This window comes from Akebia trifoliata, chromosome 1, assembly GCF_017979445.1.
Source record: "Akebia trifoliata isolate Shusen 1 chromosome 1, ASM1797944v1, whole genome shotgun sequence".
NCBI classification, from domain to species: domain Eukaryota; kingdom Viridiplantae; phylum Streptophyta; class Magnoliopsida; order Ranunculales; family Lardizabalaceae; genus Akebia; species Akebia trifoliata.
This window is the reverse complement of record NC_141375.1, coordinates 35,604,089-35,628,258: the sequence shown is the minus strand read 5'-3', so window position 1 is coordinate 35,628,258 and position 24,170 is coordinate 35,604,089. Positions and strand designations below refer to the sequence as shown.

Below are 24,170 nucleotides of genomic sequence, written 5' to 3'. Positions count from 1 at the left end.
TTTTTTTAATGTTCCTACATATTATCTGGATATACTAAGGGAGATGTACGGTCTAATGAAGCTATTACAAAATATTTATTCATTGGTAGGGGCAAGTTCTTTTATTCTGGTACATGATTTTCTTTTAGCTATTTGGTTCATCCAAAAGAGAGATCGAGTTTCAAGAAATAGTAAATGGCCTTATCAATACACAAATGTATAACACGTCAGGAATTTCAATTGTGCTTATATTCATCAATGTAGGAATCAGGTTCAAGTTTACCCTAATCCATTCTCATCAATGGATTCCTAATATAAACGAATGAATGCAATTCGTTCAATAAATTCGTATCTTTATATTTCTATTTGAGATATTTAAAATTTTCAAAACTCCGTGAACATGCAAAAAAGAAATGTTATCCTCACTCAGATCAAGACATAATTTTTACCAAAAGTTTATTATGATCTCTTTATTCAAATAACAATTAGGACTAGTACTCTTGTCTTTATTTAATTTTTCTAAAAACTATTAAAATGATGGGTTTTGGTGTGTGCCCTTAGGGTGCATGCTAACAAAATCCTAAAATGATTTATTCATTCACTTTCCAAATTGTCATTTTGATTTATTTTTTTCTTTGAAAAATTTGTCATATTTGTAACTTCTAAAATTTAAAAATCCTTTAATTTTTTTACTATTATATTACTCTTCAATATTAAGATTCTATCTACCAACTTTCAAACTCAAGAAGAAAGAATGCTGCGAGAAATATAAAATAATGAAAATTTTGGGAGAAACATTTTCTAATCCCTCATTTAAAAACTACTAATTTTTATTAACAGATCCCCTTTTTATGTAAAACATTCCACTTTTTTTTTTTTTTTTTGCTTATTATATTATTAAGCATGAATTTTAGGTATCTTGTAAAAAATTATCTTTGAAAATCAATGATATCTAATACCCTTTCATATATAGAATGAATATCTGAAAACAACTTTTAATTGTCTTATCTATGATACTCTTTCCAATAATACCTTTCTTTAACTTTATTGTTTCTCCTCTTCTACCATTTTCAAAAACACTCTTTAAACTTTGGTGTGAGGATACCATTTTATACTTTGCCTTTCCTTTCTTACCCTCATTTGATATTCTTAAAAATATTGGCTGAATCCTCGAGAGTCCAAATCAACAGGTCTATAACATAAAATAATAAATATTTTATTGATTTAAATGTTTTTTATCTATAAAGATTTTGACTTAGCATCTAAATCCACCTTAATAATAAGAAGATAAGTTTAATCAGAGGTGCCAACACACTAAGATATTTGAAGTTGGTGTGAAAATATACATTTTCATTATTATAAGATAGATATCCCGACGAGGGAAGATTGCAAGTTTGCAATTGAGGAGTTGCCTCCATTTATAAGGTGACAGAGCTGCATTTTTGAAAGTCAATGTTCAAGTAGCACTAACCCAAATCTTTTTAAAAAGAGTCTGACTAGCCTTACTAACTTACTAAGATTTCAAATCTTAGAACTCACCTTGTGGCATCTAAAAACATGATTGGATGCCACAGAATTCTATGAACCTAAGAAAAATATGTTATTTTTTATGCTTGAAATTTAATTTTAAATGTGAAAATACCATTTCAAAACCTGGATCGACAAACCCCCCAACCACACAAATAAATAAAATTAGGATCTGAGTTTTTCTTCCATTAAATCTACGAAGGCTGCGGTGTGGATTTCCAATAGGGTAATCCATTTAAGTTCAAGCACCAATCTTACTAAGTTAGTAAGGAAAGTGTTTTTCTTCACACCGTTAATTTAAAAAGCTACGTTGACCGTTTAAGTTGACCAAAAGTCAAGTAGGCTTATTGATTTACTAACATACCCCTCCCACTTTTTTTTATTTACTAAAAAAAACCAATCTACACAGTTACCAATCAGAAGATGAGGGGAATGAAAGTAGATGAACAAAAGAAGAAGACTGAAATTCTTGATACAAACAATCAATCACAAGGGGGGAAAAGGAAAGAAAGAAAAAAAAAACCTTATTTTTTATGATCTACGAACCCTAAAACACAAACTTCAAGTTCAAACCACAAACCTTAAAATCTAAGACGAAGTCAAAGGCTCATGTAGAGAACGTTTCCCAAGCGTTTCTTCATCCACAAACAGATCTTCAGTAGTCCTCAACACCGCGTGAAACAACACAACCAATACTCCCACCAAAAGAGAAATCAGAATGTTCATAGTTGCGTGTGTTAGCAAAAGCAACACGAGCGTAACAATCGAAAGTACAACCAACACCACACGATCATCAATCGTACGGTGAAATATCATCAATGGTTCATCTCTCAAGAAATAGAGGAACAACCACACAGCCATCATGACCACGAACACGATCAAGGAGATCGGATGCCACAATAAGCTCAGAAACACTATCACTAACACGATGATCGCGTAGTTCACGCGGAAGTACGCGAAGTTGGTTTTGATTCTGGAAATCGTTTCGCGGAAGCCGTGTGGGAAGCCGATTGAGTGGAAATTGAACATTTCCTTCCATGGCCTTCGAGTACTGAAACCAGATCTCATCCGTTCTTTTGCGCGGGAGATGAATTCTAGACTGCCAGATCCCGATGATGTAGGTATGGTTCCGTAGTTCGTCATTTTCTGGCGATTCCGATAGTCGAGACTCGATTTATTTTCTCTTCTGTGTGTCAGTGTGTATATGAGAGAGGCGGTGATGAGAACAGAGAAGTTCACGGTTTTGACGGATTAAAGTCTGGAAAGAAAGTATTCAATGCTTGTAAGGTTCACCACATTACGTACACTCACCTCCAAAATTCCAAATACACCCTCTAGTTTTAACGAATATTTGAGACACACCTGTCTTTCAAAGCGAGCATATATCCCAATCCCAGGAAAGAAAGTAGAACCTTACCTTCTCTGGGCGCTTCTATTGCCACACCAACTTTTACTAACGTCAACTCAAGTGTAGTTTTACCCATGAATCAAAGTGGTGTTAGCAAAAATTGGTGTGGCAATAGAATCTCTCTAAGAAAATAACCTAAATGCCCTTGACTTTGTGAATAATTGGAACGGTTTCATGTCTCATCTCATCCATGTCAGATTTCAAGTCATCTTAGATGAGTTTTTCGATATGTTTGAGACATCTCATCTAAAAAATTGAAAAATGAATGTGGGATATTAAATATCCGTCTGTCTCGTTCGTGCCTGATACCAAGACGACTCGGATGATACATTTCGATCTCGAACGAGTTTTGAAATCATGATTGGAATACTTCTATAACTTAATCAAAAAAATTTCTTAACCACTTGTGGTTTTCAGTTGTGCATCTCAGGAATGTCCCAGTGATATAATGTATCAACATCAAATTTTTATTTTAAATTTAAGAGTTCACCGACCGACCATTAATGCCTCCACTTACTTTTATATTTAAAGTTAATATATTTAAGACCATTTAGGTATAAAAAAAAAAGATTGCAATCTTTTAGTATTAATTTTAATTTGTGATAAAAATCCCATTCTCTTCTAGCTTCCCCCGCCCCCTCCCCCACAAAAACAACCCTGCCTCAAACCTATATTATTTCCTTTTATAATCATGAAGGTTGAACAAGATGCTGATTTTTCACAAAAATAATAATTTCAGACTGATGTGAAGAGCGCATGAAATCAATTTGCACATTGCACTGCGATTGATATGGTGGGGACTGAGGTGGGGCTTGTTAGCTCAACAACCGTTCTCTAGGAAAAGTTGAATATGAGGTTTCACTGGAGCTTTCTAGTGATGCCCAGACCAGCACGTCATAAGAGGCTTGGAGTTAATAATTTATTTGTTTGTGCCGACACTTTATTTTTATATCCTTAAGTACATCTTATGGGATAGGGTAATTATAAAAGCATCCCTCGAATTAATAAGGGTAACCAATACCAAAGTTGAATTATTTAATTTTATACGAGTTCAAAGTTTTAGAATGAGCTGATTTTTTATGAGGATGATTTATATGATGAGGAGAACATTCTTGCAAAAAATCGACTTATTCCAAAATTTCTAATCCCATAAAAATAAATTAAAGAATTATAAATTATCCATTTTTTTTTTTGTAAATCAATTTTGATGGGGTTAGAAGTTTCAGAATATTACTATGGTATGAGTTGTCCTTATTAATTCATGAGGTGCTTTTATAATTACGCTATGGGATAGTCACTTGAGCCCAACCACACCTACAGGAGGACTTTTATAGATCTATACAGTAACATTCAACTCTCCAATGGTGACTTAAAAGTTATTTGACAATCACTAATTTTGAATTTGTTTTTTAAATAAGGATTATAAATAAGGATTATGTATCAAACTTCTTTATGTTAAAGGAAATAGCAAAATCCTTTTCACGTTAATAAATTTTTAATCGGGAATATATTATAATTACGTGTCCATCCGATGACATTTCGTATAAATTTTTTGATGCGAAGAGGTCGCATCAAAAGTCGTTATCGCTTTTTGTGTACGGACGGCAATGAAGCCTTGTGGAGGGGACGGCATGGATGAAGCCGACAAAAAGGCCACGCGGCGGAATTAGAGAAGAAGAAGTTAAATGAAGTATGGGTGTAATTTATAACAGCTGTTAATGAAAGAGAGTGATAATCCAATGGTGTAATTTATAATACCTCTTTTATGGATGAGAGAGATGATCCCAATGATGGATACACGAAGTCCCACGTATTATCTGTAATACACAGTAAGAGAGCTGCTATTGGCACCTCAACTTTTACTTATTGCTAATTCTGTTATAAGATGGGGGTGCCAATAGAACCCATCTCTCTGTTTAGATTTTTTAATGTCGGAGTTAATTGTAAAACAACTGCTAAGTTGTTTGAATGTGCTATAATATGTTGTTGTTATTATTATTATTATTATTATAAGAAGAATAAAATCAATAAAAAATATTTAATTTTAATAAAATAAAGAAAGTAAGAATGGTTCAAATTCAATCAAATCAAAGGGTATAGTATAATAAGATGGATTTTGAAAATACAGAAGTATCTCTAACATTGATTAATGTGTTTGGTGCCTATCTAAATTATCCTTAAAAATCGTTAAGGTAAAGATGTATGGGAGTTATTTTTAATTAAATTTTGAATTAAAAAATATTTTTTTAATTAAATTTTTTTTATTTAAAAACATTAAATACGAACCATTTAAGCCAAAAAAAAAAAAATCGTAAATGTAGAGAGGTATGTGAGTTAATTTTAAGGTAAGTTCCCAAATAATTACAAAAGTTTTCGATATTTCCAAAATGTTGTTAATGTGACAAATTGATAATATTTTTTCACCATTACGTGGTGTAATTGCATCAACATTGACAACATTTAGGAAATACCGAAAACTTTTGCAATTATTTAAGAATTCATCCTTAATTTTAATTTAAAAATATTAAATAAATTTTACATATATATATATAATTTAAATAAAAAATTAATCAAATAAAGACGGTAGATAATAATTTTTTATTTTATTTTAGAGAATTAATTTTTAACTAATTTTTTTTAAAAAAGAGAGGTGCAGGAATTAGTGAAGACGGGTATTATTTTTTAACTAATTTTTTATTTAAAAATTAATTAAAATAAGTATTCTAATTAACAATTTTTTAGCAAAAATGAAAGAAAAATAATTTTCCTTTTAAGGAGGTAGTGGATAACTTGAACCGAACTTTTGTAATGTTTTGAAAAGTGTATATTATTAGGGTCTGATAAATACTTTAAGAAACTAGGGCTTAATAAGTAAAAGTCGGGGTGCCAATATCAACTCTATATTTAATATGTAGCTTTGCATGATAAATCACTTTGGCAAATGATTGACTTTGCAAGTCATCGATCTGCAGAAGTTCGAATATTGATTCCCATTAAGTGGGGAAAAACTTGATACCCTCTGTTTCATACGCGTTCCAGTAGGAAACGTGTGCTACTGCTTGGAAAGGTTCGCTCCGATTCTTTCATCTCTATTACTTCTAAAAAAGCATGAAATATTGGTAGGAAAATGGTTTCCACTTAAAAATGCAATTTTCAGATATATGTAATTGTACATTTTCCTTCCCAAAGAGATTCCCCACCTCTCTACACACACACACACCCGCCCCAACAAACCAAGGAAAATGATTTTCCCACCAAATGTTATTCACAAATAAATAAATAAATAAATCTCAACATTTTGCTAGATGCAATCAAACAGTGGAATTCATTTTCCGCCCCAAACTAATTTTCCACAAGGGCAAATGTTTTCACTATTCATACCCTACCCTCTAGGAAAATGATTTTTGCATGTCATAATGTATTCTCTGATGATTATCCCGACCCTCATAGTAAAACAAAAGCTCTTTTTGACATTTTCCTGGTGCAACCAAACAGTAGAATTCACTTCCCCATGGAATTAAATTTTCTCTCATACAATTCCTTTTTCAATGAATTCCCTGCATTCATACCAACCCTAAGACAACAGAATACACAGTATATCTTCTCCTATAGTTATGTTTCTGGAACTGTGTTGAATTAGAATGAATTAATACAAGCTTAAACAAATGATATATTTCCTCTATTTGTAATTTCTATGTAATACATGCAAGCTTTTGTTTTCAAACAGCATTGCTATTAAGATCACAGTGTGGGACCTAGTGGTATGCCAATTTCTCCTCATAATACATGTACAATAAGGTAAATGTAAGCGATTAGATTCTCACCGAGGGACTCTCCAAATCAATCAGGCATTTCTTTGAGAGATTTACTATTGAATCTGCTATAACTCTGGCGCTGGACTTCATATAACCACCTGAAACAGACAGGATTGACTGAGGTTCTTCCCATCATGACAATGGAAAAAATACAAGAGGGCAGTGAACCCTATGCATGCAGACTGCTCATCAATCCAGAACATCAAAGTGTTAGGACAGTGCAAGGGTGGGCCATACCATCGAGGCAATCCTATCCGTCCATAGCATGGGCTCTTTTCTCATGATCAATCACCTAGTTAATAACTTTTTACTATTTATTTTTTTCCTTTCTCAACTGTCTATCTTTTAGCTATAGATCTGACTGTTAGAACTATCATTGGTGCAATTTTGGGTGGTGGCCTATCCAAGGAGCAACCTTGCACTTGGGAAGACTCACAATGGAGAGCCTATTGGCTATGGGAATAGCACACATCCTGGAAGGGTGATGGCCTGGCTTCACCTGAAAATATGTCCAAAATTTTCCAATACTAAAACGAAGAAGTTGAGTTGACCTGATGTAAGCATAAGAAGAGGAATCTTCTTTTCTTTGGCGAACCTGAAAACCTTCTCATCTCTACGGATTACTCCATCAGGGCTAACCTGAACGTATGGATTTAAGATACCATTAGCATCATATACTCAAGTTTACTTTAAAAGGAACGAACAAAAATCCTGCACTTTTTATATGCAAAGCAATTTGGCTAATAAGAACTGTATGCAAAAAAGTGGTTGACAAAACAAGCAGAGGAGAAACCCCACAACCATGGCATTTTCAGAACTTGAGAACTATCAGAGAAAGCATGATATGGGGTAAGTACAAAATAGCTAAGCAAAAGCTATAATTGACTGAAGAGATGACTTTAGATAATAAAATTGAATGGAGGAATGAGATTACTTTAGCCAACCCCAAATTTTTTAGATGATGATCGAAGCAAGTTCAAAATATAAATTCTTGATGACTAACAAAATTACCTTCAACATGCCCAGAGGATCTCCATCTAGTATATCAGTGCCAGCATTAAACACCACCAACTCAGGATCAAACATATTACCAGCATCCTACAAATCGCATATTTGGAAGGAAAAAAAAAAAAAGTCAGAACTTTCCAAATGACAATACTTTTCTTTGAAGTTATATAATCTTCACGTGTAGTTGCTGAAGTCTACAAATCTATTTTCAGTTGAGTTAAAAAAAAAGGTTCACAAAACAAGATCTGCATACGAGAAGAATAGAGAGATTATCTATACAACAGATTGAGTACTAGAGTATGAGAGAAATATGTCTACAAGCTGGCAGAATTATATAAAATAAAAGTGAAGACTCAGATAACATGAGGTACATTAAAGACTAAACAAGAGAACCTTGGTATGAGATGAAGAAATTAGGGAAAAGGTTATATGGTTAAGGCCAATAACAATAGATACATGGGAGATCTGAGAGAACAAATACTTCTATAAAATTAGTATTTCAAAAGTAAAAATAGCGTTATCAAAGGTTAAAACATATGGGGCTTCAGAACATGTTTCGATAGAAGTATGGAAATGTATGCGAATTTTTGGATTGTCATGGCTAACTAAGCTAAAGATAAAATTTTAGAAAAAATAAAAATTGTTGGATGAATGGAGAAAAAGCATTGTCGTGCCTATATATAAGAATAAAGGAGACAAAGTTGTACCACCATTGAGGTATTAAAAATATGAGCTACATAAAGAAACTATGAGAAAGAGTGATTGAGTGATTGAACAACTGTCCTACAAATAACAAATATCAGCAGAAACTATTTGATTTTATGCCATGTAGATCAACTATCAAGGTAAATGATAAAGAAGGTACAAGAAAAGAGGAAGAATTTTATTAACTTAGATAGCATATGAAAAATTGCTCAGTTAATTTGGTGGGTATTGGAAAATAAATGAGTCACAAAAGGATATATAGATATAATTAAGGACATGTATGAAGGGGGGACTATAACTAGTGCAAGAGTAAATGAAGAGGAGAGGGGCATATAACAAAGTATTTAGAGACCTAATTTGGTGGATATAGGGGAAAAAAAGAGTCTTGAATAGATATATTTATGTTATTAAGGACATGCGTAAGAGGACTATAACTAGTGTAAGAGTGAATGAAGAGAAGATAAATGAGTTCCCAGTTACAAGTGGTTTACATCCAGGATCAGATTTAAGTCCACAGTTGTTTACTAACTATGGATAAAGTGAATAATATTCAGGAATGTGCACCTTGGTGTCTGTTATTTGTAGTTGATGTAGTATGTTGATGAGAATTATGGAGAAGACACGAAGGAATATGGAATAAAAATATACCTCAAGTGCTTTGTCTAGTTGATTCAAATACACATCTGCTGTGGTCCCACTCTGTGAGCATTCAAGAAAGGACAATATTGTGAAGTTAACAAATGGAATAAAAATGAACGCTTGTTTTAATTTGCTAATGCAATAAGACCAAGCTGAGATACGAGAGAGCAGTGCCAAGGTTTACCTTTACTTCAACTTTCTGATGAATATACCTTCTTGCTTCAAAATCCTGAAACAAGGAAAAAAAAAACTCATAGGAGCAATGAGGATGTAAGCATATAATGTTAGAACTCTATGTCGTGTGGCCCAACTGACCTCACGGTTTTTTGGTTGTTTAATTGCACAAGGATTCTATATACATAATGGATATCAATATTAAAGAGTCCCAATATCGTTAGAATTATAAATATTCTTTGAAGTTAGTAAGAGACTTTGATGGATAGGAAACTTACTAAAAGAATAACTCTAGGACCTCAACCTTAATCTATAAAAGAGGATCGGCAACCCCATATTGGCAACATATAGAGAACATACTAATTGTGGAAAAACGAACAAAGAATAGAGTTCACAAGAGTGATATCCATCAATCACTAGAACCCTAGCTGATCCACATAGAGAGAAGGGAGAAGGTGAGTCTAGAAGAAATGATCAATTTGATTGGGGTTTCGAAACCTTCAAGGAACACGTGGATCGAAAGGCACACCTTCAAAGTCTTAAATCAACGATTTCGCAATGGCACAAGGTAAGTACCCGTAACTTGTTTTACATTGAATAAATAGTGTGTTTGAGATATGTGATAAGATTAGATCCTATTGGGAAAAATCATAGTATGTTAAAGTTATGTTTTAAGATTTTGAATGCGTAAAATCTAACATATAACTGATATTTTAATTTTCTTTAAGGAATATGCAAACAAAAAGAGCAGCCTGAAAATACAAAGAGCATCAAAATAGCAAGTTTCAGGTGCATCAACAGTAATGTCACACAATTTGGCGAGAAGATATCTTACATGAGGATAAATGTCAGGGTTGTACATATCCAGAACAAAAACTCGTTCTGTCAGTGTAGATGCAGTCAGTGGAATTCATGAATCGCTGGTCCATTAACTCCAATAACAAGAAGGAAAGCTGAAGGAGATGATACCATCATTAGAAAAGTCAGTTTCATGTCCATTCCCTTGATGAGCATCAAGATCAATAATCATCACCCTGCACATATTTGCAGACAGTGACAGGGAACATGAGACAACAATTAATAGATTATGGCTTAATTTATTGAGCATTAACTGAGAGTACTTGAAATATTTAAACAGATAAATGCAAAGTGAATGCACAGAGAAATGTCCGCATATGCACAGATAATGGCTTAATTTATTGAGCATTAACTGAGAGTACCTTGAAATATTTAAACAGATAAATGCAAAGTGAATGCACAGAGAAATGTCCGCATATGCACAGAATCCACCTCCTTTTTCTGCAGAGCAATGATGAAATCCTCCCCCAACATTAATGGCCCATCCCCGCTCTTTTGCAAGCTTTGCTGCCAAAATGGTTCCTCCAACCTGTAACTCAGGGTTTGTAACCTTAAAATCTATAGTAAATAAACCCCAAGAGCCTTGATAAATGAGGATTTCACCTGCTTACGGAACGGATAAAGAGCTTTATGCTGCACAATACAATTGGGCAGTAGTGCAATAGGAGGTACCTAAACATTATAGCGAAACTAAATATTAGTAAGAATCTCAATGACAGCAGATGGGACCAACCCAGTCCATACCTTGAAGGACACCACTGAATCTAGTGATATTACAAGGCCAACAATGAGCAGCATATGAGAAAATCAGTGAAGATCATCATCCTGATTATTAATAACTTTGATACATTGAGACACGAAAGTTGTTTTTGGTTCTAACAAATTACAGCTAGATTCAACACAAAATAAAAATTTCGAGAAGAGATATTGAAATGTCTTTATTGAAGAAAATATATTAACCCAGTTGCTAGTTTCCATAGTGTCACATTACCTCCATTATAATGGCAACATTCAAACTGGTTTTTAGACTGTTCAAGTATGATTCTGAATGCACCTGTTAAAAAAATGAATAGAACAGATATAATTTAAGTTATTTATAGGTATCAGTATTCATGCTAAACCTTCACTCTAAAATAGTGAGAATAATAAAAAAATATTAACATATATGACGGATGAAACCAATTTAAAGTTAAAGACATAAAATCTGGTTTAGAGTAACAAGCTAGAACTGAATATATTCACATTATGCACCACAACCTCTATGAAGCAGTCAGACAAGACAGTATAAATATCTAAATAGAGTAACAAAAAATTAATAACAATAATAGACATGTGTCTTGAATCAGGTAGTTGACTAGAAAGTCCAGCAAAAACCAGATACAATTTATTGAAGAGACCACTAATAAGAAAAAAAGACTACTTCAATACACATGATATGATATAGTGACAGCTTCAAATATTAGTTCGTAAAGCACAATACTTTGGGCACTTTACATTCCCAGCTGCCTCAAAAAACTCAAATTTCTTTCTTAACCCTTATTTTTCCTCTAGTCTAGCCTTTTAGGAGCCTCTGCCATGGTTTTAAATCTCGTCCGAGACCGAGATGACTCATCCGATACGTCTTGGTTTCATCCGCCAATGAGACGGATAGACAAGTCAAACGTATCGGACGAGATTTAAAACCACGGTTCATTTTTCTCATTGTTGAACGAGACAACTCAAACGTGTCAGAAAACTCGTCTGAGACAACTCAGTCTCATTTATGGACGAGACAAGATGTCAAAACGAGTTTAGAACCATGGCCTTTGCATCTATTATCTCACTTTAATTAGATAAACCATGCATCTATTATCTCATTTAAATTAGATAAACCATGCACTGTGGACTATTTTTTATCGACTAAAATATTAAAATTAAACCTAGCAACAACAAAAAAAAAAAAAAAGTCTTCATTGTCAAATCAAGAAACCTAAGCTCTTCAGACAAATATACAAGGCTAGGTTTGAGCAACTAATGTGCACTTTGGTTCTACATATATTGAAAGATGTCATCAATTTTAGGCATTATAAAGCCATATCCTACGCTCATGAAATAGCACAAGTCGTACAAATTAGAGAAGTCCACAGCAACATTAAAAAGGAACACACATAAGGTCCAAATCATTAGTAGTGCCTACATAATCAAATGCACAAGTTATGCCACAATATAAAACCCTAGATATACTCTCAAGAAATGTAATAGTTACCACTAGAAGATCCTCTTGTGAAGCTTCTACAGGCTCAACTATCCGATTTTTCACCAAAACATGATCCGTGATGAGGAACTGACATATGCGACCCCATTTTGATGAATCAAATGGATGCCTAAACGACCATCGACAAAAAACACAATCGATTCAGATCAATTAAGCAAATCTCATCAAATTTTGAACTCATAGGCAGATCAGCAGAATTAAATAAGGTTTCGCGACTGATTGATACAAAGAATCACACATGCAAGTTCAAATACACAGAAAATTAAAGATTTCTTACAGCTTTTCCATGCCAAAAAACGAGATGTTGTATGAAGAAGAGTAGATTACAGGGACCTAGAGATGAACAATTGAGAGAAAATTAAGTATGAATCGAGTAAGTGATGGATTTTAGTAATCTGAGAGTAGAGATTAGTTACCTTTGAGAGAGGAACATCGAAGTAAAGCTTGCTGGAGAGAACTCGATTTCTTCTGAGGGTTTCAGGGTCAGTCGCAGAGGAATCTCCAGAGATGGCACTGCTGGAAGATGAAGTAGCCATTTCTCCAACGCAATTTGCAGAAGAAAGAGAGGCGTAGTGATAGAGAAGCTTAGAGACTCTAATGGCGATCAAGGTGATGGAGGAGAAGAACGATATTTGTGGATTCTTTTAAGTGGGAGAATGTGAAATTTTGCTGGTCCGTCCGTTTTACAGTTTAATTCGAGACAGAACTCGGTTGAAAAACTGTAGCGTCTAACGAACGGTGTAGATGTGTTTTTTCACCATCCTCCCTCGGACGGACGGTTGAGAAGGAAAGAAATTAATTAGATTACGGATGAATTTTCATTTTTTTTATTTTAAGAATAATGCTGAAATGACCTCAAGCTTGGACTTCACATCGCACACCTGTATGAAAATCATAGATTCTTTGCCTTGAATACAAGTGAAAAGGCATTTATGATTTTTATCCACTTTCATGTCAAGATTTACGATATGATTGAATCCAATCTTGAGTTCAATAATAAGTAATGGTGATGAACTCAATCATAAATAAAAAAATGATGAATTTGTCAATAATGAGGATCATTTAAAAAAGAAAATTTTAATAAATGCCAGGTCAAATTATCATTAAAAAAAATTAGGGATTATTTTTAACCACAATTTTTCTCATCTACTTTTCTTTGTAATTATATTTTTCTCTCATATTAACCCAAACATTATTAATAAATTTGGGAGAGGATGAAGAGTATTTTTTTTAAAACTTATGTACATCATGCTAACTTCGTCTCTTTGACCATGGAAATAATAAGTAAAAAGAGAATAGAAATTTAAATGTAAAAGTTGTTTTGAGGTTAAATGGATTCAAATTGTCGCACAGTTTTAAAACATGGCATATCAGACCTCAAGTCTCATCCCCCATTGATACCGAGTCGACCAATAATCTCATTTTGAATGAGTCCAACCACTTAATAACTATGAGAGATACTCCAAATCATGGGTTTTAAATTCGTCCGAGACCGAGACGTATCGTCCGAGTTAACTCAGTATCAGAGTTGAACGAGACCAACTCACAAAGTGATTTTTTTGACTGAGTTTTATGTCTCACGTTATATTTTTTGAGTTATCTCACGATACGTCTCAAACGTATCGGAAAACTTGTCCGAGACGACTCGGTATCGGAGCTGAACGAGACGAGATGCGATACCGAATTTAAAAACCATGCTCCAAATGCATACTAATAATAACCAAACATATCCAGATCAAAAGTTTCGTGTCAATTAAGACAAAAGTCAGCCCTTTGTCTTCCACAGTTATAAAAAAAAAAAAAAAAAAAATCAACAACTTCTCCTTGTAAGGGGAAAAAAAACAGGAGAATTCACTGCTCTCTTTAATGCCAAGGGACTAACTCGTTGCTTTCTTTCTTTTCTTAAAAATGTAGAAGCAAATCATACACTCACAGTGTTGATAAAAATAAAGAGCATTGTGAATGAGAAACGGTAATATAGATGGTACAAGATAAATTTCATAATTTCATAATTTCAAATAAATTAGGATAGTAGAGTTATGAGAACACATTACATCCAGAAAAATAATGACAAGAACGCTATAAAACAAATGCTTAAATTTCGTAATTTCAAATAAATTCAGATAGTAGTGTTGTTAAGAGAACACATTACATCTAGAAAAATAATGACAAGAACATTATAAAACAAATGCTTATGCTTAATTCTGTTGTAAGTAGAACTGCAATATACAATTTACGAGCAGAAGGTTCATCTACCATGAACTGCACTGGAGAGCCCAGTGTCTGATCTAACAAGAAGATAAATTGGTAGAAGGATTGATAATAGATGGGACTATCTTGAACTCGCTTCTGCTGGCTCATCCTTTGGAGCGGGGGAAGATTCAAGGTTGAGATCCCCAACACCTTTAGGTGGGCCAATGCTACAACGATCCGTATTGTGTGTTGCAATAGCATCCTTTATCTTCTGAAACTGTAGAGCAAACGATGGTTATAATAGTGTCATTAATATAGGACCGAAATATTACAAATGTTTTGAAATTCCTAAATGTTTTATAATGTTTCACGAAACATATCAGTTCGTATAGGAAAAAATATTTCACTGAAATTCAAATGTTTTGGTACGTTTCAGAATGTTTCACGAGACAAACTAAAACATATCGATACATATAGGAAAAGATATACCTTACCATTAGGTCACGGTACTTAGATACTACATTAAGCATTGAACAATTTCTATAGCTTCTACGATTCATTTAGTTTAATAAAATATACTGTTCTAACTTATATATGCACAACTACAATGTTTCGATGTATGTTTTTTTTTAGCAACATTTAAGAACATTTCTAATATACATCAATGTGAAAATGTGTACTTTCAATTGTTACTTCAAGTTTAAACACTTGTTTTATTTATGACTACAAACTAATTTTTATACATTTAAAGACAAGATTTATGAATGCAATATATGATCCAAGGAGTTTTGTAGGAAATTCTTCAGATTTGGAAAGAGAGTGGTAGAACCAATTTGTAACACTTGAACCGTGATACGACGTAAGTCAAATGATTCACAATATTTTGGAAAAACCAAAAAATTCCCGTAACTGTGGATCAGAGTGTCGGAACCATCATAATGCAAATAACTTAAATGTTATGCTACGGTTACATCAGCACATTAGAACACAACGGCATGCAGTATCCACAGTGTTGTGCAAGTAGCCAAGTAGCAACTAACAAGTATAAAAACATTAAAAAGGATGAGTACAAAATTCACCTACCTTAGCAAGTGAACATGAAAAGGACTCCAATTGTCCATCTGCGCCGCGATAGAAGTGAAAATAAGGTAGAACTCTTACACTCAAGCTTTTGCACATGGGCTTGTTCTCATCAAAATTCACTTTTAGGAACAAAATTTCAGGATGTTCTGAGGCAGTCTTGCAGAGCTGATAGATTCATTCCAAATTAATGTCACAAAAATAAATCAATTCAAATTATTTCGGAACACCCAAGAAAATGGATGAGAACTTAAATTTCCTACGAAAATGTAATTACTGGATGAAAAACACATATACATGGGATGTTAATAAATGGTCAGTTAATTTTAAAATCAATGGATAACAAAAAAAAAAAAGGTCACCAAAACAGATAAATTGGGATTAAAAAAGAAGAAGTAGGAATTGAAGGAGAATAACAGGAGGGGGGAGGGGATGTATTAATTCCAACTAACCACAATGAGGAATAGAAAAGAACTACACCGTTGGGCAAACTAAGTAACCCAAGGCCAATCTGCATCCCTAAAAATATCAAAATTAGATAAATCTATAGGTTGCACTTGCAACACCATCTGCCATCACCACCATTTATTCTAGTGCTATCATTTGCTGTGAGTGACCTTCCTATCCCCTGGTGGTCAGCATGATTCCTTTGAGTGACCTTTATACTAGTCCAATCCACAAAAGTGCACTTAGAAAACACAAAGTAGAGAAGCATGAATGATCATATCTCTTGAATGATCCTAGAACGATTCTTAATAGATCTTCTGGCTAGAGTAATACTGGGAGTTGGCATCTCAAGCAAGCAAGCTTTATGTGGCTCACTGCAATATATGTGGAAAGAATAACATGAGCTGCATCGAGAAGTTTTTCTCAAAGTTCTGGGTGAAATTGTTTATCTCAGTGATCTGGAGGATATTATAAGGACCAAATGTTGTTCAACTTAACCATCCCAAATCTGAAAATCTACTTGGAGCTGCATCAGAAGGTCCATATTAGTTTTATGAAAACTATTGAAAACCAAATGAACCAATCTTCCAATAGAGTGTGAACCTGAAGGATGTAAATGTGCAAGAGAAGTAAGGAATGGATTGAACATCTACTTAGTTGTTAGGTGGCTAGCGAAGTATAGTGTTTCTTTCTAGAGCTCTTTGGCAATTGCTGGATTATGCCTAGGAGTGTTCCAAATATATTTTGTCGATGGCTACATTTTTTGTCTTATGGTTAAGTTGTCCATGCTTCTTTTTGTGATCTATTGGGGCATTTGGTAGCAAAGAAATAACAAGGTTTTTTAAGGGAACAAGGAGGGGGTTGAGATGTTGACTCTCAATATCAAGGCTACGATTTGGTAGTAATCTATAGTAAAGGACTGCAAATGTTTATTTTTGATAATTTTGTTTTTTGTTGGGAAGTTACTGTTTATATAATGCCATGTAGTTTTTTTGTATAGCCTCTTGAAGGACACCTTGTCCATCTATATTGTATTTTGGCATGTTTTGTTTCATAATACGATCTCCACTTATCCATAAAATAAAATAAAAAGTGCAGCCTAAAAATGAGAGTTTGTGCACCAAATGCCCAATAAAGTTACCTCCATTATTTAGGTGAAAATGAAGAGACCACTACTAGATATAAGAAGTCCCACAGGATACATCAAATGGGGCCATGCAACATGTCAAGGTTCTTTTATAATGCCTCTATTATCTTCAAATATGTGGTCTCTTTTAGCCTATAGGCCTCCTGATTAATGGTGATATGTTACTTAAACCTCGAACAATGGGCTAAAATGTTGGGTTTCTACCGAGGAGGCAACCCAAAGACAGATGTAAGAAACTGCCTTGTAAGGATCTACCTAGAAGTTGCTGAAAACAATAATTATTTAGGATATATAAGTATTTATGAATAACAATTAAATCATTTACAGGTATATATAGAAAGCAAGAACTCATGATTAAGAGAAAAGGCAAGATCACCTTGGGAAACAAAGCTCGACATGAGGCACACCAAGTGCCATAAAATTCAACAATTACTAGTTTATCTCCAGCTTGACTTAAGGCATGCAAAAATTCTTGTGTAGAATGAATGTCAATCATATTTGGGCCTGCATTTCTTTCCCACCATTTTGGGCCTTCAGTTTCAGCAACGGCTGCATGTACCTTAAGTGAAAAATCCAAAACAAAACACCAAAATTCTTAGGTTCATTTATCTCCAAATAGACCCACTAAAGCAATTTTCAGAAGAAGCTCAGGAACTTTTAAGGTTAAATTTTTATAGATAGCATCAAATTCCATGAAAAATGGAAGACAACAATGAAACATCTAATAATTAATGAATAACAGATATTTTAAGAGTGAAAGATATGACAGACTCATTTACGTACTAGAAAAGTCATTCAAATATAGATAAGTATACTAAATATGTATCTTTGGGAAAAGGCTTTGTTGTTGTTGTTGTCTGTTTGTATACTACAATCAATGCGGGATGAAATCAGTTGCATCGCCTCCATGTTAAAACACAATCGTTGTTCTTGAGAGTGCCCAAATATCATAGTGGTTGAAATTTTATAATGAGGGCACACCGTGTGGTACACTAGCAGACTCAGGTAATGCAAGTCTAAAATCATCCAAGTGCTCTTACTACCTGGAATCATACCTTGATGCTCATTCACAGCTCGCATACATTAATATTACAGGCTACCCACACCTACACAATTCTTTCACCCAATAACAAAAAGGAAATTGATGTCATATATTGTGCATAAGCCATATTGCTAAACATTACCCATTACTAGCATACATACACAACAGCGTCCTGTAACTATGTTACGACACACATGATTCTGAACAAATATCAAAGAAACACCTAATTCTAGTGAAAAAAACAGTTGAGGGAACGCCTAAATGGGATAAAAAGTTTATAAACAAACAATTCTAACAAATGGGTATGACGATTGTGCTAGAACCATCAAATAAAGGCATATAATTGTAGGAAATGTGCAAAAAACAAATTTTAAGAAATGGGAGTCGAGATTTGCTGGAATTATCAAAGAAACAGTGAATTATAATAGAACCGCCCATAGGGTTGGCATGCTAACAAATAATTCTGAGAAATTAGTATTCATGATTCTTCACAAACTAACAAAGACAACAACAAACTACAGGTGCCTACGTAGAGGCAGAAAAATGGGGATTCGTATGCTCGAAACACCAAAATATAGTAGAATCATCAACAAAACAATAATAAAAAATGGGCATCAAGATTCAACTTCTCTTTTTCAACAAACGTCAATTTATAGTATAAACTAAGGAGTTAGTAAACAACAATTCTAAGAAATAGGTATTTAATTAATACTCTACTCGATTACCAAAGAAACCCTAATTATTACAGAAAACAGAAAGTTTCCCATGGTAAGCTACCTTCCATGATATCAACCTCTTTTGACGTCTGAACTCAAGGGAGGAAGTAGAAGAATCAGAAGAGCCTTGTGTGGAACAAATTCTCCTATCTGAGTTTTTCTTCAGTGAGAAACCGAGTTGGGAAGAGTTCGAAAAAGATGGGAAGGATAACAACAGGGGAGATGATGATGATGATGATGATGATGATGAAGAAGAGGAAGAACAACGTGAAATATAAGATAATCGAAGTGCATCCGCCATTGATAGATGGAGAGAGAGAAAACAAAGAGGACTGTCTCTCTGCAACTCAATCTCCCTTCCTCTCCATTAATTCAACAACCACACAACACAACTTCGTCAGAGCTTTGGTCTCTCTCTCTCTCTTGCTCTTGTGTGGGCCATAAGCTGCACCAATTGGATCGTGTGAATATAAAGCTCTTACCAATCAACCACCGATGTGGAACGCAATGTTTTCGTACGTGTGTGGACCGGTCCGGACCGAACCGGTTTAGAAAACTTTTTTGGTTTGAAAGTTTCAAAACACTCATCCGTGTACATTACGGTTATCAATCGTCTTGTCTCGTCATGTATGATATCAAGTTGGCCAAGTCGTCTCATTGAATAATGTACGCCTTTCAACCTTATTTGAGAAATACATTAAGTTTGAAATGATTTGTCAACCCGCGTTGTTGATGGATGATACCGAGATGAAGTGTCTTGGTCCCCGACAAGATTTAAATCCAAATCCATGGATGTGAATTGAACCTAAGTTCTTGTTCTTTTCAGACTGATAGTTCTAGTCGTGGGCAATTTCCTTTGGATTCAATTTCCTAAGAGCCGTGATTGCTTAATTAGATATTTGATAACGATGCCCAAGATATATTTCTGAACCTTGAGGTTGGCCCTTAAGGAGGAAAGGTTGATGGACAAAGTATAATAAAGAGGGAGAGACAAAAGGGTGTATATTACATTAATTAGCTAATTAGGGAGGTATTTTCTGAATTATTAAATAATAATAATAGAAATATGCACTTCACAGTTCACACAATTGTTTATTGAAGCTGACGGTAGTGGGCAAACGTGCTTTTGAGCACTAGGAGATTGGCAAGGAAACCGTTCTATCTAAGCCTTGCTTTCATTGGCCTGTGGATTGGACTCGATTTAGCCCCTTAAGGGTTGGCTGTCTGCCAATGTCATAGGCCCCATCATTAATGTTTTTACTAATCGAAGTCAGAAGATTAATTATAAGACAGTTTATTATTTACTCCATTTGGAAGATTCGTAGAACAAAAATCAAAGGATTGATTAATCCTAACCATCAAAACATTTGAATTTTAATTTAACTCCACATTCAATTCAAGTCTTTCAAATGGATAAAATACTTGACATACCATTTCCTCATCTACACTAACCTTCCTTGAATTAACAGAAGATAACATAAGAGAGAATTGAATGGAAAATCGAACATGTTTGACTGGTCCATTATTTTGGCATTTAAGAGTTAGTTGATGATGTTGTTTGTTAAGTTTACTCCTATCATCAATGGGTTCTGCTGATGATGATGTATATTTAGGTCAACTGTGATTATCAATGGGTCCACCCTCATCTAGATGATTTAGGTCATGAAAGTTGGGAGACCAAAGACCAATACTTTCAAAACCACTAGAATGTCTAAATAAATTTAAAAGGTAATTCAATCACTATCATCGTCAATACCTTATCACATAATAGTTGATGTTGGATGTCATGGGATAAGATGGTTGATCCCCATTGCAGAGTCCACAAGAGAAAATTAAGCCAAGATGGTTCAAAGTAGAAGCCGTAAGGGGTAGGCAGGGGATTCAAAGGTCAAGGAGATGTTTAGGCAAGGCAGGCGATGAAGATGAAGAGAACAGTGGTTGGATTTTGAGGTGGGGTTGAGGCGCCAATGTTGTTGAGGGTGTGGGTGAGAGTGAGAGTGTCTGCCAATGAATATAAACCAGTGAAAATAGAGTAATAGCGATGGTTGAGAGATTTCTGAATTGAGCATAGGAACCGATATTAGAAGGACCTCAACCAAGCATAAGTGCAAGGAACTGCCAAGCAATGAGTCTACATCCATCCAAAATGCAACAAATGACCCACAGCTTTGGGGATACAGCAACCAGGCATTCCTCATTACCCAGTAAGACACCTGATTGATGACAAAAATAATATGGCGGTGGGCATCCATCAACAACTAAACCAGTCAAGCTTACGACCACTTGATCTTTGTGTTGTTGAACACTTGCTAATCCATGAGGTGGTCCATAGAAGGATGGTCTAGATTGTCTAACCTGTATGGCAATAATTAAGGTATGTTGTATGTTGAGATAGCACACCATATATCATCACTCAACGAGAAACAGAAGCATTTTACTCGGAAACAGACAACCAAACAAAGATGATAGATTTTTATGTTTGCACTTTGCATACCACAACAGTGTATTTAGGGTACATTAAACACTTAGAAACGAGAAAGGGTGGAATGATTAACTAAACTAATGCAAAACTGTTGCCATGTCCTAAATATGCTTAAATGAAATGATTGAGCGACTTAATCAATCCTCTTCCTCAGCCTCGTTCTCGGCAATGTTGAAGTATCGCAGCTCATACATGTTGCGGTCTTTGTTGGATGAGATGACACGCAACCAATCTCTCACATTGTGCTTCTTCAAGTACTTCTTTGTTAGATACTTCAAGTACCTAGAGATCCCCATCACCCCAAAAAATGTTAAAATCCTCATAAGTAAAGTGGAAAACACTTGAGCATTGTGAAAAAAACATATTGGGAACAGAAATAAGTGGAGCAGCTAGGGGAACATCTATTAATTAAAATAACGCACTAAAAGAACCAAGTTAAAAAAAGATCCACGTTAATTTACTTGGAACCACTTTAACTATCATCTAATTTAAAATATATAATCTATAGGTGAGGAAATCTTAAATCTTCTGGATATTCAAACTGGTTGGTTTGGACTTTGAAAGAGAGTAAATGACTACTCACACAGGTTATGTCTTTGAAACACAGAATATGGTGCTCGCAAAGCCAAGATAGATGGTATCAAGGTGCAGTCCTTACTACTAACCGTATTGTCATCACTGAACGGTAACCCTTAGTATAATAATCTTCGGGGGATGCAGCTAGGTTCAACCACACAATAAGGAAGATTTAAACCCACAAACTTCTAGAGACACTTCTCATAACCTGTGCTAGGAATGTGTGTGTGAATTAATCTAGTTAGTGAAGTTAACAGCTTAGCAAACTCACAGTTCATCGGTTATAGTTTCTAATTTTCCTTGGGAAGCACAAACCAATATATTGTATAGAATTGGGTTGTCACTTACGAGGGACAAGTGAAGAGAAAATGAAAATGGTTCACATTTATACCAATTGCCAAACTCGTGTAAGGTCTGATTACAACAGCACCTTCTTCAGTTTAGAAGAGTATGTTTAAAACCACCTTCCCATTGCTTCTCTTATAGTGTCAACTGGGGAGAATAAACCATGCGGCCTCACTCAGATTCCAGCCTCTTGCCTAAGGTTGTCAGAAAGCCAGACGAGCCTATCATTTGACTTGGCTGAACTAGTTACTTGCCTAGAGACCATTCTATCCTTGTTTACCATGGTTACTGAGTAAAATTATAATATTTAAATAAACAAGCCTACTAGTTCAATTTTAGAGTACTAGATAGAAAAGAAAAACAGTCAACACTATACAAATACATCAAAATAAAAGATAGCATTGATAAGCAGTCCTCGTGAATCAATATAAAGCTGAGGACTGCTTGACTTTCAAGATTATCTAAGTTCGGTAAGCGAGCCAAACAAATTTTAAGGACTAATGGTCTAATGATCAGTTCCCAACAATTTCAATTTTCTTTCTCATTTTCAGCAGTTAAGATTGGACCAAACCTGTTTCTCCGTAGTAGTGTTCGGTTCATTGCCACTAACCATTGTTGCTTCACCTTGCAATGAATGGATACTTAGATGGAGGAAATCTACTTCTAGACTCCTATTCTAATATCATGCAGTTAGGCACCGAATCAAGTAGAGAATCTAAATCTATTTGAAATGGTTCTTAATTCTACTGTCCCATTAAAGTTTAATTCTATGATTTAATTCTTAAAACATACAAATAACCAAACAGTAGATCATTGACTCAAATCTACACTAAATTGCACTAAATCTTATATATAAATATATAAAAATCTAAAAAACAGAGAGACCAACTCAAAAACGCAAATTTGAGCAGAAACGAACAGAAGTATGTAGAAAAACCTATGTGTGAGAATCAGAAATACCTCTTGGAGAAAGGGTTGTCAGAGGTGACAGTGATCTTGTTCTTTTCACGAGAGATGGTGATGGAGTCGCCAAGAGCCCCAGCTTTGCCTCCAACCTTGATCCGCTCCTGCAGAAACTTCTCTAGGGATGCAATGTCCATGATCTTGTCTTCTACAGGTTTCGCGCAGTCGATCGTGAAACTCGCTCCCTTCTTCTTTCCTTTCGGAACCATTTTCTTGTCTTTGGAGCTCATCTTCTCTCTCTCTCTCTCTCTCTCTCTCTCCCTCTTTCTGCAAAGAATGAGAAACCCTAGGATGAGTGATGCCGCGATGGTATTTATATGGTGTTTCTGCTGGATCTCGAAATCGTATCCGCTCATTCGCATCTGAGTCACAGGTTTCAAACCTGGTTTCCGTTGTCATCTCGGATGAGTCAAACCTCTCCAACACGGTTAACACTAGTGCTGTCGATGGATCATATCCGGATCGGGTCGACGTCAGTTCGTTACCGAGCCAGTAAGGACCAGATTGGGTTCGGGATTGATTTGATAAGTATCCGATTGGACCCTTATTAGATCAAAGTTTTTATCTAAACTCAATATTAAGATCAAGATCTGATTCATTAACCATCAGATTGGGTCTGAATTGGGTTAAACTCAATTTTATATAAAATCTAAATATACTTTATATATGTCAATAAATATATAATATAATATTATATATTTTCTAATATATATATCGGATCGAGATATGATTGATCCAATTAGATATCAAATCAAAACCTTATTGAATCGGATCCTTATCGATATCTAAAACGTTGATCTGGACTCAAAGTT

The 24,170-nt window shown here is 34.6% G+C and overlaps 4 protein-coding genes across 4 annotated transcripts; all 4 read right to left on the bottom strand.

Annotated features, from left to right (window-relative positions):
* Positions 1-1,949: 1,949 nt before the first annotated feature.
* Positions 1,950-2,770, bottom strand: LOC147412158 (PRA1 family protein F3-like). Its single transcript, XM_086456989.1, has one exon. The coding sequence runs from the start codon at positions 2,647-2,649 to the stop codon at positions 2,095-2,097; it is 555 nt and encodes a 184-aa protein (XP_086313115.1). The 5' UTR covers positions 2,650-2,770; the 3' UTR covers positions 1,950-2,094.
* A 3,685-nt stretch (positions 2,771-6,455) lies between these two features.
* Positions 6,456-13,182, bottom strand: HDA2 (histone deacetylase 2). The gene is made up of 13 exons (XM_086456970.1): positions 12,784-13,182; positions 12,645-12,700; positions 12,359-12,476; positions 11,105-11,167; positions 10,717-10,785; positions 10,476-10,642; positions 10,225-10,289; positions 10,091-10,137; positions 9,266-9,310; positions 9,091-9,141; positions 7,741-7,827; positions 7,281-7,368; positions 6,456-6,827 (listed from the first exon to the last, which is right to left on the bottom strand). The coding sequence occupies exons 1-13, from the start codon at positions 12,901-12,903 to the stop codon at positions 6,727-6,729; spliced, it is 1,077 nt and encodes a 358-aa protein (XP_086313096.1). The 5' UTR covers positions 12,904-13,182; the 3' UTR covers positions 6,456-6,726.
* Positions 13,183-14,449: 1,267 nt separating this feature from the next.
* Positions 14,450-19,446, bottom strand: ACHT2 (atypical CYS HIS rich thioredoxin 2). Its single transcript, XM_086456951.1, has 4 exons — positions 19,054-19,446; positions 17,611-17,793; positions 15,644-15,808; positions 14,450-14,837 (listed from the first exon to the last, which is right to left on the bottom strand). The coding sequence occupies exons 1-4, from the start codon at positions 19,291-19,293 to the stop codon at positions 14,700-14,702; spliced, it is 726 nt and encodes a 241-aa protein (XP_086313077.1). The 5' UTR covers positions 19,294-19,446; the 3' UTR covers positions 14,450-14,699.
* Positions 19,447-21,439: 1,993 nt separating this feature from the next.
* On the bottom strand, positions 21,440-23,649 carry LOC147412155 (large ribosomal subunit protein eL22z). The gene is made up of 2 exons (XM_086456963.1): positions 23,356-23,649; positions 21,440-21,756 (listed from the first exon to the last, which is right to left on the bottom strand). Exons 1-2 carry the CDS (start codon positions 23,586-23,588, stop codon positions 21,612-21,614), a joined length of 378 nt encoding a protein of 125 aa, XP_086313089.1. The 5' UTR covers positions 23,589-23,649; the 3' UTR covers positions 21,440-21,611.
* Positions 23,650-24,170: the final 521 nt, after the last annotated feature.

What these genes read in the sequence shown, in the direction of transcription:
- LOC147412158 (XM_086456989.1), bottom strand. Translation starts at nt 2,649, where the DNA reads ATGACGAACTACGGAACCATACCTACATCATCGGGATCTGGCAGTCTA.
- LOC147412155 (XM_086456963.1), bottom strand. Translation starts at nt 23,588, where the DNA reads ATGAGCTCCAAAGACAAGAAAATGGTTCCGAAAGGAAAGAAGAAGGGA. An exon ending in GACAACCCTTTCTCCAAGAG is followed by an intron (nt 21,757 to 23,355) that starts GTATTTCTGATT and finishes GGGGATCTCTAG; the next exon opens with GTACTTGAAGTATCTAACAA.
- ACHT2 (XM_086456951.1), bottom strand. Translation starts at nt 19,293, where the DNA reads ATGGCGGATGCACTTCGATTATCTTATATTTCACGTTGTTCTTCCTCT. An exon ending in AGAGGTTGATATCATGGAAG is followed by an intron (nt 17,794 to 19,053) that starts GTAGCTTACCAT and finishes TTTTCACTTAAG; the next exon opens with GTACATGCAGCCGTTGCTGA. An exon ending in GTCGAGCTTTGTTTCCCAAG is followed by an intron (nt 15,809 to 17,610) that starts GTGATCTTGCCT and finishes TGAATCTATCAG; the next exon opens with CTCTGCAAGACTGCCTCAGA.
- HDA2 (XM_086456970.1), bottom strand. Translation starts at nt 12,903, where the DNA reads ATGGCTACTTCATCTTCCAGCAGTGCCATCTCTGGAGATTCCTCTGCG. An exon ending in TTTTTTGGCATGGAAAAGCT is followed by an intron (nt 12,477 to 12,644) that starts GTAAGAAATCTT and finishes ATGGTCGTTTAG; the next exon opens with GCATCCATTTGATTCATCAA. An exon ending in ATCAGAAAGTTGAAGTAAAG is followed by an intron (nt 9,142 to 9,265) that starts GTAAACCTTGGC and finishes GAATGCTCACAG; the next exon opens with AGTGGGACCACAGCAGATGT.